Below are 17,585 nucleotides of genomic sequence, written 5' to 3'. Positions count from 1 at the left end.
ATAAATAAATATGATTTTTAATGTCTTAACATACTAATGATGTAAACCCTTATACGCAGAATTAAAATACACGACCATGAAACCCCAAAGGTAAGAAGAGGTGAGTAAAGTTAAAGAGGACTTTGTACAAGAGGACTTCAAATTGTACAAGAGGACTTAAAAAAACTCATGGAAACAGGGAACTAAAGATAACTATTAAAAAATAAACTCTATTTCTCAACATAAATTTAGTCAAGGTCAAGGCACTTTTGTAAGTGATGATCCCAGGCATATAGTCCATCTCCAAAGATCTGGGGAATCCTGGGAATGTAACAATATCAATGCAGTCTCCTTTACATTATTAACTAAAGAAAAATGGGTGATCGTTAAAGATTGCTTAAGATTAGGAGACAAAAGGAAGTCAGAAGGAGCCAAACAGGACTTTAAGGTGGATGTCTGATTTCTCATGGAAACTGTAAAATTGCCCTTATTTGATGGCAAGAATGAGCAGGAGCGTTGCTATGGTGGAGGAATCTCTGGTGAAGCTTTCCTGAACATTTTTCTGCTAAAGCTTTGGCTAATTTCCCCAAAACACTCTCATGATAAGCAGATGTTATCATTCTTTGGCTGTCCAGAAAGTCAACAAGCAAAATGCCTCGAGCATCCCAAAAACCTGTTGCCAGGACCTTTGCTCTTCTTGACCGGTCTGCTTTTGCCTTGACTGACCTCATCTACCTCTTTGGAGCCATTGCTTTGTCTTCAGGATGAACTGGTAAAGCCATGTTTAATCTCCTGTTTCAATTATTTGAGGAAATGCTTCTGAATCTTGATCCCATTTGTTTAAAATTTGCATGGAAGTTTCTGCTGTTGTCTGCAGCTGATCTGGACACAGTGGTTTGGCACCCAGTGAGTGGGAAGTTTGCTCAACTTTAATTTTTCGGTCGGAATTGTGTAACCTGAACTAATTGAGATATCTATGGTGTTGGCTATTATTATTTGGGCTGTTAATTGTTGGTCCTTTTCAATTAGGGCATGAACAAGATGAATTTTTTCCTAATAAATTGATGTGGATGATCGCCCACGGAGGGCCTTATCTTCATCATTGATTTCGCCATTCATCCACCCTAGTTGCACCATAAATTTGATGTTTGTTCCTGCTTCAATTTTAGCAGAATTCATGTTGCAATGATAGGGGCTTTTTTCAAACGGACGCCTTATCCTTCCTAGTGGCTTAAACTAGATCCTATTCAGACATGTTATAGCAAGTTAGTACAAGTTTATTTTGGTGCAGAAAAAAGTTTGAACTTCACGCATAGTATTTTCATAATTTGAATTTTCCATGAACTTTTGGAAGAATTCATATTAGGTAGATCCTAATAATAATAAATGTGCATATTGCAATCTCTAAGCTAAGCACATAAAGACTTATAAAAGAAAGCATAATGACAAACTAATAGGAAAAATGGAATAATACTTTTTAAAACTTGAATAGAAGAAGGAAGAATAGATAGGTCAAAAAAGAAAACAAATAGCAAGATGGTAGACATAATCCCAAACACATCAGCGCTTTGATTGACGTCTGAAATAAAAGGCAATCTTAATACCAAAATTTGACATTAAAGGAAAGTAGAATTACAGGTCAATCTTTCTCATAAATAATATACAAAATATCTGAAACAAAATATTAACAAGTCAAATCTAATAATATGGACAAAAATAGATAACATATTATTATCATATTGGTTTATTTCAGGGATGTAAGGTTAGTATGACATTTAAAAACTGTAATCAATTTCACCACGTTAACAGAATAAAGAAGAAAATTTATATTATCGTTTAATAAGTTCAGAAAGCACATTTAATAAATTGCGACACCCATTCATGATTTTTAACACTTGTCAGGAAAGCAGAAATAGAGAAGTCTTCTTTAATCTAATTAAGATTACACACACACATACACACTCACACACACCATACATAGCTAACAGTATCCTTTGTTGTGAAATATTGAACACTTCCTCACTGAGGTCAGGGCAAAAACAAAAACATCTTATACTAGAGGCACTAATTAACATAATAAGGCAACAATAAGAAAAATTTAATTTATAAAGATTAGAAAACTATGTGTTTAAATTATATAAGAATTGAGGAACCAGAAAAGTCCATGATACTCAACAAATAAACTATTAGAATAATAATTGTTAAACAAAGAAGCTGAAGATGAGATCAATATAAAAATCTATTGTATTTCTAACAATCAGCAAAATTGACAAACCCTTAGTTAAACTAAGAAAAAAAGAGAGAAGACTCAAATTAACTAAAATCAGAAATGAAAGAGACATTGCAACTATGTCACAGAGATAAAAAGGATTCTAAGAGACTGCTATGAACAATTATATGCCAACAAATTGGATACTTGAAATAAATTAATACGTTCCTAGACATATACAACCTACCCAGACTGAATCATGACAAAATAGAAAAATCTAAACAGACCTAAACTAGAAAGAAGATTGAATCAGTAATCAAAAACCTCCTAGAAAAAAAAAAAAAAGCCCAAGACCAAATGGCTTCACTAGAGAATGCTACCAAATATTTAAAGAATCAACACCAATCCATCCCTAACACTTCCAAAAAATTGAACTGAAGAGAACACTTCCAAATTCATTTTATGAGGCGCCAGTACCAAAACCAGACAAAGGTGCAAGAAAACAAAACTATAGACCAATATTCTTGATGAATACTGATGCAAAAATCCTCAACAAAATGCTAGCAAACCAAATTTAACAACACATTAAAAGGCTGTACACCATGACCAAGTAGGATTTAGCTGCAGAATTCAAGGATAGTTACAAAAATCAGATGAATGTAATACATGAAATTAACAGAACAAAGGACAAAAATCACACGGTCATCTCATTTGATGTAGAAAAAGTATTTGAAAAAATTCAATACTCTTTCATGATAAAGAAAACATTCAAGGATCTAGAAATAGAAATAAATTACCTCAACATAACAAAGGTTATATATAAAAAGCCCACAGTGAATATACTCAACAGTAAAAAACTGAAAGCTTTTCCTCTAAGATCAGGAACAAGGCATGGATGCCCACACTTGCCATTTCTATTCAACTGGAAGTTCTAGCCAGAGCAATTAGGCAAGAAAAGAAAAGGTATCTAAATTGGAAAGGAAGAAATGCAATTATCTGTGTTCACAGATGACATGATTTTATATGTAGGAAACCCTAAAAATTTTTTAAAATGGTTAGAACTGATACATGAATTAAGCAAAGTTGCAGGATACAAAATCAACACTCAAAACTCAGTTACATTTTTTACATTAACAATGGACAATCCTAAAAGAAAATTAAGCAAAAAATTACATTTACAATTGAATCAAAAAGAGGAAAGTACTTAGGAATAAATTTAGCCAAGGAGGAGAAAGACTTGTATAAAACATGTTGAAGGAAATTAAGGAACACAGATAAGTGAAAAGACATCCCATGATCATGGATTGAAAGACTTAATATTGTTAAGATGACAATACTATTCAAAGAAAACTGACTTTAATATAAACCCTATCTAAATCTCAGTGACAGTTTTTGCAGAAATAATAAAAGAATTCACCCTAAAATTCATAAGGAACTTCAAGGGACCCTAAATAGCCAACATAATCTTGAGAAAGAAGAACACTCAAAAGAAGAAGAAGACGGAGGAGAAGGAGAAGGAGAAGGAGGAAGCTGGAGGCCTTACATTTCCTGATTTCAAAATGTATTAAAAAGCTACAGTAATCAATATAGTATGGTACTGGCATAAAGACAGGTATACAGACCAATGGAACAGAATAGAGAGCCCAGAAATAAACCCTTGTGTATATAGTCAAATGATCTACAAAGGCACTAAGTCTATACAAGAGGGAAAAGGAAGTTTGTTCAAGGAAATAGTGCTGAAAGAACAAAATATCCATATGCAAAAGAATGATGTTGGATCCTTATTTTACTCCATATGCAAACATTAACTCAAAATGGATTAAAGACCTAAACATAAGATCTGAAACTATAAAACTCCTAGAAGAAAACATATAGGAAAATCTTTGTGAAATTGGAATAAGCAATGATTTCTTGTATATGGTAACAAAAGCACAGGCAACAAAAGTAAAAATAGACATATGAGACTACATCAAACTTTAAAACTTCTGTTCAGCAGAGGAAATAATCAATGGGATCAAAAGGCAGCCTATGGAATGGGAGAAAATATTTGCAAACCATACAAGAGATATGGGGTTGATATCTAGAATAGACAAAGAACTCCTACAACTCAATAACAACACAAAAACAAACAACTCAATTTAAAAATGGCCAGGTGTGGTGGCTCACACCTGTAATCCCAGCATTTTGGGAGGCTGAGGCGGGCGAATCACCTGAAGTCAGGAGTTCAAGACCAGCCTGGCCAACATGGCAAAACCCCATCTCTATTAACAGATGCAAAATTAGCCAGGCATGGTGGCAGGCACCTGTAATTCCAGTTATTCAGGAGGCTGAGGCAGGAGAATTGCTTGAACCTGGGAGGTGGAGGTTGCAGTGAGCCAAGATCATGCCACTGCACTCCAGCCTGGGCGACAGAGCAAGACTCTGTCTCAAAAAAAAAAAAAAAAAAATGGACAAAGGACATAAATAGACATTTCCCCAAAGAAGATCAGCAAATGGCCATTAAGCATATGAAAAGATGCTCAACATCAGTAATCATCAGGGAAATACAAATTAAAACTACAATGAGATATCACCTTGCACTTGTTAGAAAAAAAAAGAAAAAGAAAAGAGCAAGTGGTGGTGAAGATGTAGAGAACTGAAACCCTTGTGCACTTTTAGTGGGATTGGAAAATGATGCAAAACCTTTTAAATTTTTTTAAAATTCAAAATCTAGAAATACCAGACATATATCCAAAAGAAATTAAAACAGCATCTCAAAGAGATATTTGTGCACCTGTTTCTGCAGCATTATTTACAATAGTTAAGATGAGCAAGTAACCGAAATTTATTGATAAGTGAATAGATAAAGAAAATGTAGTACATACATAATGGAATATTATTCAGCCTTTAAAAAGGAGGAAGTCCTGTCGTATGTTACAACATGGATGCTTCTTGAGGACATTCTGCGAAGTGAAATAAACCAATTGCAAAAAAACAAATACTGTATTGTATCACTTATATGATGTATGTAAAGTAATCAATCTCATAGAAACAGAAAGTGGAATGGTGATTGCCAGGGACTGGGGGAAGGAGAAATGAAGAGTTGTTGTTCAGTGGGTATAGAGTTTCACCCATGCAATATGAAAAAGTTCTAGAGATCTCGTGTAAACCAATGTGCATACAGTTTACAATATTGTACTGTACATCTAAAAATTGTTGAGGGTAAAAAAGATCTACCGGTTAATAAAATCCAAACCGGGGACACTATACTTTGCACTACATTACCCTCTCTTGTTAGATTAGCAGAGAAAAAGATCCATAAACATTACAAAAGCAAAGAAAGGCAGGAAGCCCTCAACTGGTGGTCAGTTGAAGTGGGCTGGGTTTGCTAGCTATTTCTTTTTATATCTGGAACTTTAGCTTTAAAAAGTGTTAATAAAGTTGTAAAGTATAAAAACTCTTTATATTTCTGTACACTACGAATAATCAAGAAATTTTAAAATTATGCCATTTATGTCAGCATCAAAAAATCAAATATCCAAGAAGAAATCCAACGAAAGATGTATGAGACTTTTTTTTTTTTTGAGATGGAGTCTTGCTCTGTCACTCAGGCTGGAGTGCAGTGGCACAGTCTCTGCTCACTGCAACCTCTGTCTCCTGGGTTCAAGCAATTCTCCTGCCTCAGCCTCCCAAGTAGCTGGGATTACAAGCATGCACCACCACGCTCAGCTAATTTTTGTATTTTTAGTAGAAACAGGGTTTCACCACGTTGGCCAGGCTGGCCTCAAACTCCTGACCTCAAGTGATCATCCCACCTTGGCCTCCCTAAATGCTGGGATTACAGGTGTCAGCCACTGCACCTGGTTGAGGTACAAGACTTCTACACAGAGACCTACAAGACATTCCTAAGAAAAATTAGAGAAAATATAAATAAGTGGGGGTACATATTATGTTCATGGATTGGAAAATTTAATATTTTAAGGATGCTAGTCCCCTCCAGATTGAACTAAAGTTTCAGTAAAATCCAAAGTTTCAAAAAAAAAAATCCCCAGCAAGATTTTCCTTGGTGGAAATTGACAAGATAGTTCTAAAATTTATATAGAAATGCAAAGGACTGAAAATAGTTTAGACAATTTTGAAGAAGAATGTCAAGATTTATAAAGTAATTTAGAAAGTATAGCATTGTTGCAAGGAAAAGCAAACTAACCAATGGAAAAGAATAGAAACAGCAGAAATAAACTTATATATTCAACCACTTGATTTTCAGTAAGTCACCAGTGCAAGGCAGTGGAGAGAAAACATGATGTTTTCTTAAATGATGGTACATTAATTGAATATACATATGGAAAAAGTAAGCCTTGACCCCTACCTCACACCATACAGAAAAATAAACTACAGATAGACTGTAGACCTAAATGTGAAAGGTAAAACAATAAATCGTCTAGAAGAAAACATAGGATAATATTTTTATCATCTTATTGCAGGCAACACTTCTTAAACAACACACAGAAAGTTCTGGTCATAAAGAAAGACTTATAAATAAACTTCATTAAAATTAAGAATTTTTATTGATCAAAAGTTTCCATTAAGAGAATGGAAAAGAAACTGAAAGGGGAAGAGGGAAAGAATTATATATATATATGTGTGTGTGTAAATTTATAATAAAATATAAATATAAAAATATTTATTTATAAATATTATATATTTATAAAATACAAATTATACATAATAAATATATATAATTTATTTATATATATCTATGGAGAGAGAGAGAAATAAATATAAACAATTCTAAGTGCTGGAAAGGATACAGAGTAACTAAACTCTTGGTCTCTGCTCAATATTCTGGTAAGAGTGTAAATTGACACAACCACTTTGGAAAACTTCTGCTGAGCAGAGACTCAACGTTTCCATTTCCAAGTTATATAACCAAAGAGAAATGTAAGCATATGTGCCAAGCAGACATGTACCAGCATGTTCATAGCAGCATTATTTACAGTCTCCCCACACTGGAATGAACCCAAGTTCTTGGTTTCCCTGTATCTTTTTTCTGTCACATGATTGAGGAATGGGATCCATCTAGTTCCTCAAGTCGGCCATTCTCTCTAATGTGACTCAGGTGCGGACATGGGGCTGAAAGTGAAAGGTGGGGAATGTGGTAAAAGTAAAATGGCCCTATTTCCCATAGGGATCACAAATAAATGAGGTGGGTGAAGAGGGACTCCCCAGAAGTGCCGAGAACAGGAGCCAACAGGTCACCAGAAGAGGAAGTGTTAAGGCAGAGGGACTTCCCGAGAGGGAACACAGAAGAAAGAACTCTTAAAGTTATCCAGGATCTTCAAGGACTTCTGCCCACCTGCTCTCCCGCTGGTCCTCCTCTCTGACCTTCCTGCTATAGCTGTAGAGCTGTGGTTCCTCCAACTCCATTCTCACTCCAACCATGTCATTCCATGGCTCTCTGTTATCCACAAGAGAAAAACCCCAAATTCCTTGCCTGGTATTCAAGGCATTTCAGGATCTAGCCCCCAGGATTCATACCGGACTTCAGGCTCATCAGACCACTGACAGCCTCACCAACATGCCCCATTCACCTGGCTTGCACACCTGTGCATGTGCTGTTTTAGCCACGGAAACTGTCTGCCCTTTTTGGCTGACTGTTAACCTCCTACTCAGTCTTCAAAATCCCATTCAAATGGCAGTTCCTCTGTCAATCTTTGACCTCTCCAAAGAGCATGAGTCACTCCTTCCTCCGGGGTCCACCCTCCACGTAGTACATAGCTCATGGTGTTTTCATCTATATTCTGGGCACCTTCTAGGCAGGGACAGTGTGTTTCTTTGTTACTGCTGAATCCTCAGTGACTAACCAGTGCCTACAGTGGGTACTCAAAACATTTGCTACACGAGTGACTAAATGGGAATGAATTGTGAACAAACATTATCCTCAATGTTAAGAACTATATAGACCGTACACTCCCAAGTTAAATCTTACCCTTTTTGACCCCTTTTTCTGAAGCCTAGGGGATTGAGAGCCTTATGTATTTGGTGAGGATGAGTTTTGTTGTTGTTTTTTGTTTTGTTTTGTTTTTCAGATGGAGTCTCATTCTTTTGCCCAGGCTGGAGTGCAGTGGCACGATCTTGGCTCACTGCAACCTTCGCCTCCCAGGTACAAGTGAGTCTCTTGCCTCAACCTCCCAAGTAGCTGGGATTACAGACGTGGGCTACCAAGTCTGGCTAACTTTGTATTTTTAGTAGAGACAGAGTTTCACCATGCTGGTCAGGCTGGTCTCAAACTCCTGACCTCAGGTGATTCACCTTCCTCGGCCTGCCTAAAATCCTGGGATTACAGGCATGAGCCACCACACCTGGCCGAGGATAAGAGCTTTAATGCTTCAACCTTTTTCCCCTACATCAGGGCCTTTGCACATGCCATTCCCTCCGCCTAGAATGCTTTCCCCGCAGCTTCTTTCCTTTCTCATCCTCAGGATTCAAGCTCAGCATTGCCTCTTTGAAGAAGCCATCCACCCTATCTGAACTGGGTGTACGCCGCAGATTATACCCCACGTCCCCTAGTTTGTCTCCTTCATAGCAGGTGTGATGTGAGGAATGGTTTTGTAAATGTCTCTGTTGTATGGGTTTATAACTTGTTTCTGTACTGAAGCATGAGCTCCCAGAGGTTGGGCAATTGACCTATTTTGTTCAGCACAGTATCTCTAGTGCAGAGAAGGGCACCTGTAGGAGTCCAATAAGTAGTTGAAGAAGAATGTTAAGTGAATGAATGAATGAATGAATGAACGAACGAATGGGGCTAAAAATTGAGGCAGCCCTTTAGAGGTCCTAATTTCCTCACTAGCTTCCTCACTGTCCCCAGAAACTCTCCCCAAACCCACCTCAGGCAAAACCCTTTGCTCCCAGAGTTTGAATAATCATGACTAATGTAATCAGATTAGTAACAAGGAACTTTCAGAGGACAGTGGGCTGCTCAGGGTCACACAGCGAGTTCTCATCTCAGTGAGTTCTCAGGCTGGGGAAGAACTAGCCCAGTGGCCCTGGGTCAGAAAGGAGACTCTCACTCACTCACAGTGGGAACTTGGCTCTATCTCTACCTTTCCCTGAGCCTCAGCTCTCCTCATCTGTGGAATGGGTGCAGCAGGCTTAGCCTGGATGAGGAGTGTGAGGCAGGTTAGTGTGGTTAGTGTTAGGTGTGTGGTTAGTGTTAGTTGCTTTTCATCTTTTTTTTTCTTCGCCAGTGGCAAGGGGTGGGTTATGGGTCTGAAGACAGGCATGTTGGGGACCTTAGGCTTACAGCTTAATCAGTAGAAGATGAAGGTGAGAGGAAGGGCCTTCTCCTCCCCAGCTCGTGCAACCTCTGAGGCTATGCGACCTCTCAGCTTATCTCTCTCTCCTAGCCAGGCAACAAATCTGTATTAGCTCCAGCAATCTTTCCCTCCTGGCACTTCTTCCAGCCTGTGCAACCTCTCCTAGCTGTGGAGCATGAGGTTCCAGTCCCAGCACCAGCACCTCCCACTCCCCACCCCCACTGCCTGTGCAACCTCTATCTCCCTGCAAGCCCTGCCATCCTCTGCAGCCTTGCCCAAACCTTGCAACCTCTCAGCCTCTGCAGCCAGATCTCACTCCAGCTTCATTTCCTCCAGCCCAGGAGAGGCTGCTTGTAGAGCAGTGAAAGGAGGCTTTGAACCATGCCACGAGGTGGGGCGGGGCTGGCCACCCACCCTCTCTCTCCCCTCAGTTTTCAGCAGCCCCCATCAGCCTGCCCTGACCCTGGCCAAAGTGGACTGGTGTTACTGATTCATTCTGCAGAAAGTTGGCAAGCCCTCGTCCTAGTCAAGCCCGCTTGGCAGACGGGGAAAGGAGACCCAGAGAGGTCCAGGGTCTTGTCCTGTTCACACAGTGGGGGATGGCAGGGGTCTGGGCTGGGAGCTGACCTGGTGCACCTGCCCCACCTACCTGGGGACAATTTGGGGCAGGGGTTGGGGTGGTCAGATCCTTCCTGTGGGCTTCAGAGAACAGCAGGCTGGGTTCCTGATGCAGATGTCCTGGGCAGTCGGGGCCCTCCATGGGGCCCCTGCCCCCCAGCTCGGGGAATATTCTCAGGTCGTTTCACAAGTTCCAAGTTTACTCAGAGGTCTTATTTGAGCTGTCATGAAAAGTCCCTTTGGCCTGGGGCCAGGGCAGGGAGTGGGGGCGGTGGCACCTGTGAGCCCGGGGTGGGACTGAGTTCCTCCCATTGCCCCCTCCCCCTCCCCTTCACGTGTTCGGGGGCTCTGGAGGGCAGGGAAGGAAGGCATGTGAGGAAGGGGCTGCAAGGGCGAGAAGACCCTTTTCCTGGAGGAAGTATCTGTTCCCCTCTCTTCACTGCTCCCTTCTAGACGGTTCCCTGAGTGACCCTAGAAAAACCCCCACCCCACTCTGAACCTCAGTTTCCCCATCTGTAAAAGGGGGGAAGCAGAATTATCGTAAGAGCTGTCATTTACTGAGGTCTCATAAATGCCAATATGACCAATAATATTTATTATTTTATTTTTTATCTGTATTTTCATAGCTAAAAGCAAAGAGCTCTTAAGAATTTAAAGTAAAACATAGGCCAGTCACGGTGGCTTATGCCTGTAATCCCAGCACTTTGGGAGGCTGAGGCAGGCAGATCACTTGAGCCCAGGAGTTCAAGACCAGCCTGGCCAACATGGTGAAACTCCGTCTCTATTAAAAATACAAAAATTAGCCAGGTGTGGTGGCAGGTGCCTGTAGTCCCAGCTACTCGGGAGGATGAGTCAGGAGAATCACTTGAACCTGGGAGGTAGAGGTTGCAGTAAGTGGAGATCCGGCCACTGCACTCTAGCCTGGGTGACAGAGCAAGACTCCATCCCCAAAAAATAAAAAGTTAAAAAAAAAAGTAAAACATAATAGCAGCCACTTCTCATGAGCCATCTGTGCCCAGCTCTTTTGCCTTCCTCATCACACTGGCTCTCTCTGTGTACCCCAGAGCTTCAGGACCTAGGGAGGTGCCTGGGCCATGGTAGATGTTCAATAAATAATAGGTCGAGTAAATCCTCACCACAGACCTAAGACAGGCATTCTTATTCCTATTCCCACTCTTACAGATACAGCAACTGAGCTGCAGAGAGGTTAAGTGGCTTCCTCAAGGTCACACAGGTACTAAGCAGTGGAGCTGGGACTTGAACCAGGTCTGGCTAGCTCTAAGTCACAAGGGATGCTGTGCTGGGAAGCCAGGTCCAGTGCCCCCATCTAACCGCGGGCACCCCTTCCTAATTGTGGGGAGAAGGCCCCTGTGCCTGCCTGTGAGGATGCTAAAGGCGCTAGCTTCCCTCTCTGGTTGTGGAAGGAATGGATACCCTGTTCCTTTCATTCATTTATTTATCAGGCACCCGGGTGGTCCTGATGCTACAAAGAGGTGGGTACCTCCCAGAGCTTCTGGTGGCTGGCTTTCTCTTGAATGGGCCTCCTCCTCCGGTATCCACCCCCTACTCTACTGCCCACAAACTCTTTGCTGGCTCTAACCCTCACCTCCCAGTTCCTTCTCCTGGCCTGAAGCCAGGATCGCTGGGCAGTGGGAGCCTGCAGTCTGAGCTCAGAACTGTCTTTGCCTTGCTCTCCCTGCCCCTCCTGGTCCTGGATTCTGCCACCTCCTATCACAAGGCTCTTAGCTACCTCCACTGTGGGACTGAGTGAGGATCCGGACACCCTCCTGGCAGTGGAGCGGGCAGGACAGGGGCATCGCTGAGCCCACTGTGGGGAGCAGGGGAGCAGGGTCTCTCCTCGGGGGTTACCCATCCCCGTGGGAATGACCACTCACTAATGCTGCTTCTCAGAAGCTATCCAGGACCACAAGTCTTGTTTTCGTGTTATTCTATCTAGCAGGTAGTGGCCTTGCCCTACAGACTGGCATCCGATCCCAGCTCCATGTCATCTGGTCACAGTTAACCTGGAGCAAGATTGTCCCCACTAAGCCTCACTCTTGTCACCTGTGAAATGGGCTGAATGAGGCTGCCCGCTTCACCTGTTGAGGACTATGGGAGACTCTTAAGTGCCTACAACATGGTGAGTTGGCACTGGGGGGACCAGAGCCAGGTGGCTGGCCAGGCAGGACCACAGCATCCTGAGTGTGTCCCTCACCCTCTGTCACTCTTGGAATCTGGCCCTTCATGGGCTCAAAGCTTCTCATGCCACAAACCCCCTTCCTCAAAAGAAAAGGGCCAGCTAGGAGCACAGTTTTCACCCCGTTCTGCCCTGAGGTCCCCACAACCAGCTCCACAAAGATGGAGGTACCTTGGTCCCCATTTCATAGATGAGAAAACCATGGCTTCTCGAGGCTAGAAGCAGAGAGACTTGCCCAAGTTCACGGAGTGAGGAAGGCGCGTGGCCGGGTTTTGACCTGGCAGGTTTTCCCCGACTCCACCATGTGCTTCTGAAAGCCCCACTCTCCCCCCAGGGAATCACAGATGTCCTCCTGGCAGCAGCCTCCCGGCTGTGAATGCCCCGCATCTAATCTTCTGCCTTCACTGAGCAGAGACGTCATTCCTGCGGCAAGTCCTAAGTGCCCGCTCCCCAGGGCTCCTCCAGCAGGAATGTTTCCTCCTTTCCCATCCTTCAACTCCCCTCTCCTCCACATGCACAGGGAACTGGGTTGGCCTCTTACCATCCGACGCATTCCCCGTGCCTCATGAGAAAGATGCAGTGACAGCTCATGGGATCACCTGGCTTGACTGCCCGACCTGCTACGTCCCGGTTGAGTCACCGAGGGAAAATCATTCTACCTCTCGCAGCCTCATTTCCTCATCTGTGAAATGGGCACACCAGCCCTTGTTTTGAATGACTGGGTGGAATCAAGGTGGTAAGACAGAAATTGACACAGAATGGGTCCCATCAGGCTCCGCACCCATGCCCATCGCCACCCGGCTCAGCCGCCCAGAATCAGGTGACTGACACATTATGTTTGGCTTGAAACTGGCTTTCCTTCCCCAACCCGCTACCTTTTGGAGGCTGGTTTTCAAGACAGAGGGTCATCTCAGCCACACCCCTGCTGCCGGGCCCCTAAGCTGTGCTGACCAAGAGACCCCAGCCTCAATTCTGCCCAGTCTCACTGCATGAACCTTCTTTGCCTCGGTGTCCCCAATTGTGACTTGGGCACAGTCCTCCGAGGCCTCCCACCGTGACACTAGATGCAGCAGGCAGGGAACAGTCCCTCCTGGGCAGAGAAGGCACCCTGGTCCCAGCAGAGAACCAGGGCTGGAGTTACCTTCTGTTTCGGCTTCTTTCTCAGAAATCCATTCCGTGTTGTGGGGGGCAATCTGATGGGCTTCTGAGGGTGGCAGCTGGGTTCAGCGTGGGGGTGACAGATGAGGGTCTGAGAAAGCAGGCAGAGGCCTGGGGTGAGAATCCACACCCAGCCCGAGTCACCAATCAGGCTGTCAGAAGACCTGTCACTCCAATGATGGGCAGCTGGGCCTCCAGACAGGTGTCCCACAGAGCAGCAGACAGAGAAAGGAGACGGCAAGGCAGGTACCAGGCGGCCGCAGCAGGGATGCACGGGCCGCAGACAGACACAGCTGCGTGGCTGTCAGCCACACTCAGGGAGAGGCAGGCAGAGGACCAGACGCCGAGCTTATGGTCATCCAGCAGAGAGACGCCAGTGGGTCTGTCGGAGGCCGCTGGCTGCCACCCAGCCACATGTGCAGAGTGGGGAGGAAGAGGAGGATGTGGTGAGCCGCTCCCCGCCAGCCCCGCCCACCCGCAGCTGGGCTCCTCCTGGGAGGGAGTGAGAAAGAGGTGGGAGGGGGCCCAGCCCCACAGCAGGCACCCACTGTCACCAAAGGTCACCTGCAAGGAAGACATTTGGGGCCATCGGGGTGACACGTCCCTCTTGGGGACCTGTGACATCCTCCCCACAGGCCTCTCAGTCATAACCCATGAGGCAAGCAGTGCCTCCTGGAGCCACCACATTGCACAGATGTGGAAACCGAGGCCAGAGGTGTGAAGAGGTGGCACAGTTTGACCCGTGGACCTGGAGTCCTCAGTCTCCGAGTCCAATCCCTCAGCACAGAGAGAAGGACCAGAACCTTGCCCAAGGTCCCATGGAAGCTCCTTTCTCAGACTTTGCAAACCAGCCTGTTTCTCATTCCTGAACCTTACCTGCCTAGTAGGGTCTGAGCTTGGGACCCTCTGCTCTGGCTTGACCCCCATGACTCTCTGCCTCCATTTCCTTTGGATCCAGCCTCCTGCTGCAGAGCTCCAGGGAGCAGGACCCCTTGGGCGTGTCACATCACCTCTCTGAATGCCTCACTTTGCCCATCTGTCAAATGGGGGCACCTAGCTATGAGGAAGAGGGCAGACATTAACACATGGGAGCTCAGGAAAAAACAGAGAAAAGAAATTCTCAAGAGAGTTTTTCATCTTGCTAACATGCCAGAGGCCCATGAAAGGGTCAGATATTCCTGGAAGACATTTAAGAAGCCAGGGGAGAAAATGTAACAAGCTCAATCCTTAGCAGTCTCAAAAGAAGGAGAGCAAGAGAATTGCTACCACCACCACTGCCACCACTGCCAACACCACCACCTCGAATTACTTTGGTGCCTACATGATCTTACTTATCCCACAAAGTGTGAGGCAGACAAGATTAGTCCCATTTTACAGATGGAGAGACTGAGGCCCAGAGGAGTGAAATGTCACAAAAGCCAAGAATTAGAGCTGGGATTTGAACCTGGGTGTATTTGATTCCTAAGCTGATAGCAGGCTGTGAAAATAGGACTGTACCAGGATGAAATGCCCCACAGTTAGGGGAGGCTATTTTGTGTTGTTCTGATAACAAAGTCAGCTCAGATGCACTTAGTAGCTCTCCCAGCTGACTCGTTTTTGGGAATCAACTTGCTGCTGACCTTCATGACCGCTCCAGAGAAAAAAGAGAAAGCGTCTTGCCATTCTTTCTTTCTTTTTTTTTTTTTTTCTAGCTATTTTTGAGGAAGTTGGTACAAATTCCCCTGTGGTTGATTCGAAGGATCCTGGCCCTGTAAAGCTTCTCTTCCTAGCTACCAAAATGTTTCGTGTTCTCTGGAGAACGAATCTTGGGAAGACGCCAGCTTTTGTTTTTCTTTCTCTTGATCTTCAGGGTGAATTCTCCGATAACATGCACTGAAATTTGTGGTGGTTGAAAGATCAGGAGAAGAGACAGTAAAAAGAGCTAATATTTGCTGAAAGCTCACTGTGTGCCAGGGTTTTAAGAACTTTAAAGATGTACCCTCTCATTTAAACCTCAGAAATACTCGAGAAGTCTGTGTGCAGTGGTGCACACCTATCATTCCAGCATTTTAGGAGGCTGAGGTGGGAGGATCGCTTGAGGCTAGGAGTTCAGACCAGTCTGGGCAATATAGCAAGACACTGTCTCTACAAAAAAAATTAAAAAATTAGACATTCATGGTAGTGCATGCCTGTAGTCCCAGCTACTCTGGAGGCTGAGGTGGGAGGACCACTTGAGCCAAGGAGTTGAAGGCTGCAGTGAGCTATGACTGCAGTGCTGCACTCCAGCCTGGGCAACAGAGCAAGACTCTGTCTCCAAAAATAAAATCCCCAAAATGAAATAGAATGAGTCTAGAAGATAGTTATCATCATCATCATCATCGTCCCTGTTTTACAGATGAGGAAACTGAGGCTCAGAGAGGTTAAGTGACTTGTCCAAGGTCACACAGCTGGTGAGTGGTAGAGTTGGGATTTGAACTCAGTCATTTGGGCTCCAGAACCCATACTCTTGTTAACTCACTGCACTGCTCTGGGGTGTGTATTAAAACAAGGATATTCAGTTTTTCCTCCCTCCCTCCTGGCTGCCTTCCTTCTTTATCTACCTTCTTTCTACCCACCCACCTACCTATTCACCCATTCATTCTTCTCTGCACCCACCCACCCAGCCATTCCTTGCTTCCTCCCGTTAATATTTATTGAGCAGGCTCAGAGAGGTTAAGTGACTTCTCCAAGGTCACACAGCTTTGCTATGTCCTGGGGATAGCCCACAGAAATATACACATGGTGACAGCCCCCATGGAGCCTGTATACTAGTAGGGAGAGGTAGACAAAAAGAAGTAACAGACAAACTCAATGCAAACTGTACTAAATGTCATAGAAAACCAATGAGAGATCAAGGCTGTGACATTTGGGGGTACACTAGGTGCTAAGAAGGGACCAGCCATGGGAAGAACATTATCGGCAGAAGGATCTGCAAGTGCAAACAAAGGCACTGAGGTAGGAAAGAATGTGGCTGGCTCCAGGAACTTGAGAACAGCATGGCGGAATACAGTGAGCAAACGGAGGAATAGTAGAAGGTGAAGGCACGGAAATCACACATCTACACCACATAGGACTTCACAGTTTCGGGTGAGGAAGGTAGATTGTTCCAAAGGAGATGGAAAGTCATCATTGGAGGGTTTCATCTTAGGAGTGACTTAATCCAGTTTACATTTTCAATTCAGACCAGGAGTTCGGGAGTGGGTGGGATCAGCAGGGGTCACAGTCCCTTGGTGCTTAAAAAGTAGATGCATTTGGAGCTGCCAGGCCCATGTCCATTGGGGTAAACATGAGTCCCCTCAGAAATAGACATGTGGTACCTTGAGGGGTTCCTCTGGGTCTGTAAATGTCTCATAAGTATGGCCCCTATATCCTTGGAAGGAGGGTGCTATAAGATCTCAGTGGCCCTCCAACCATGCCTCAGTACTCATAGCTGGTCAGTGGGGAGGAAGTGGTCATATTTGCATTTCAGCCAAGGGGCCTCCTGGGAAAAAAATAATTGACACACTCCCTCCCTCAACCCATTTCCTCTTTTATATTTTTATTTTAAGAGCTTTATTTAGCTGTGCTTTACATAACATAAAATCAAGCCACTGTAAGTGTACAGTTCAATGACTTTTAGTGAATTTATCGAATTGTGCAATTATAACCACGATCCAATTTTAAAACAATCCCATTACCCCTGAAAAATTCCTTGTGCCTGCTTGTAGTCAATCTCTATTCCCACTCCCAGAGCCACTCATCTACTTTATGTCTCTACTGATTTTGCTTTTTTTTTTTTTTTCCTGGGCATCTCATATCAATATGTTGTCTTTTGTGTTTGATTTCTTTCATTCAGCCTTGCGTGTTTGAGGCATCACGTATCTAAAACTCCATTTTTAAGCCAGGCACGGTGGCTCATACCTATAATTGCAACACTTTGGGAGGCCAAGGTGGGAGGATCACTTGAGATCAGGAGCTCAAGACCAGCTTGGACAACATGGTAAAACCCCACCTCTGCTAAAAATACAATAATTATCCTGGTGTGGTTGCACACGCCTGTAGTCCCTGCTGCTTGGGAGGCTGAGGCAGGAGAATTGCTTGAACCCGGGAAGTGGAGGTTGCAGTGAGCAGA

General features: G+C 43.9%; 1 protein-coding gene across 2 annotated transcripts in view; it reads right to left on the bottom strand.

The window, feature by feature from the left end:
• IL21R (interleukin 21 receptor) overlaps positions 1-13,893 on the bottom strand; it is a 55,273-nt gene extending 41,380 nt beyond the window's left edge. Inside the window, exons 1-2 of one of the 2 annotated variants that reach the window (XM_011933457.1) lie at positions 13,440-13,887; positions 12,840-12,980 (exon numbers count right to left, since the gene is read on the bottom strand). In XM_011933457.1, coding sequence (XP_011788847.1) covers positions 12,840-12,889 — 50 coding nt within the window. In that variant the 5' untranslated portion in view covers positions 12,890-12,980; positions 13,440-13,887. Of the gene's footprint in view, positions 1-12,839; positions 12,981-13,439 lie in introns of both variants that reach the window. The other variant, XM_011933458.1, reaches the window with a different exon arrangement.
• Between the last annotated feature and the right edge of the window lie 3,692 nt (positions 13,894-17,585).

This window comes from Colobus angolensis, unplaced genomic scaffold, assembly GCF_000951035.1.
Source record: "Colobus angolensis palliatus isolate OR3802 unplaced genomic scaffold, Cang.pa_1.0 Scaffold128, whole genome shotgun sequence".
NCBI classification, from domain to species: Eukaryota; Metazoa; Chordata; class Mammalia; order Primates; family Cercopithecidae; genus Colobus; species Colobus angolensis.
The sequence above is the reverse complement of the archived record's forward strand: the minus strand, read 5'-3'. Positions and strand labels throughout refer to the sequence as shown.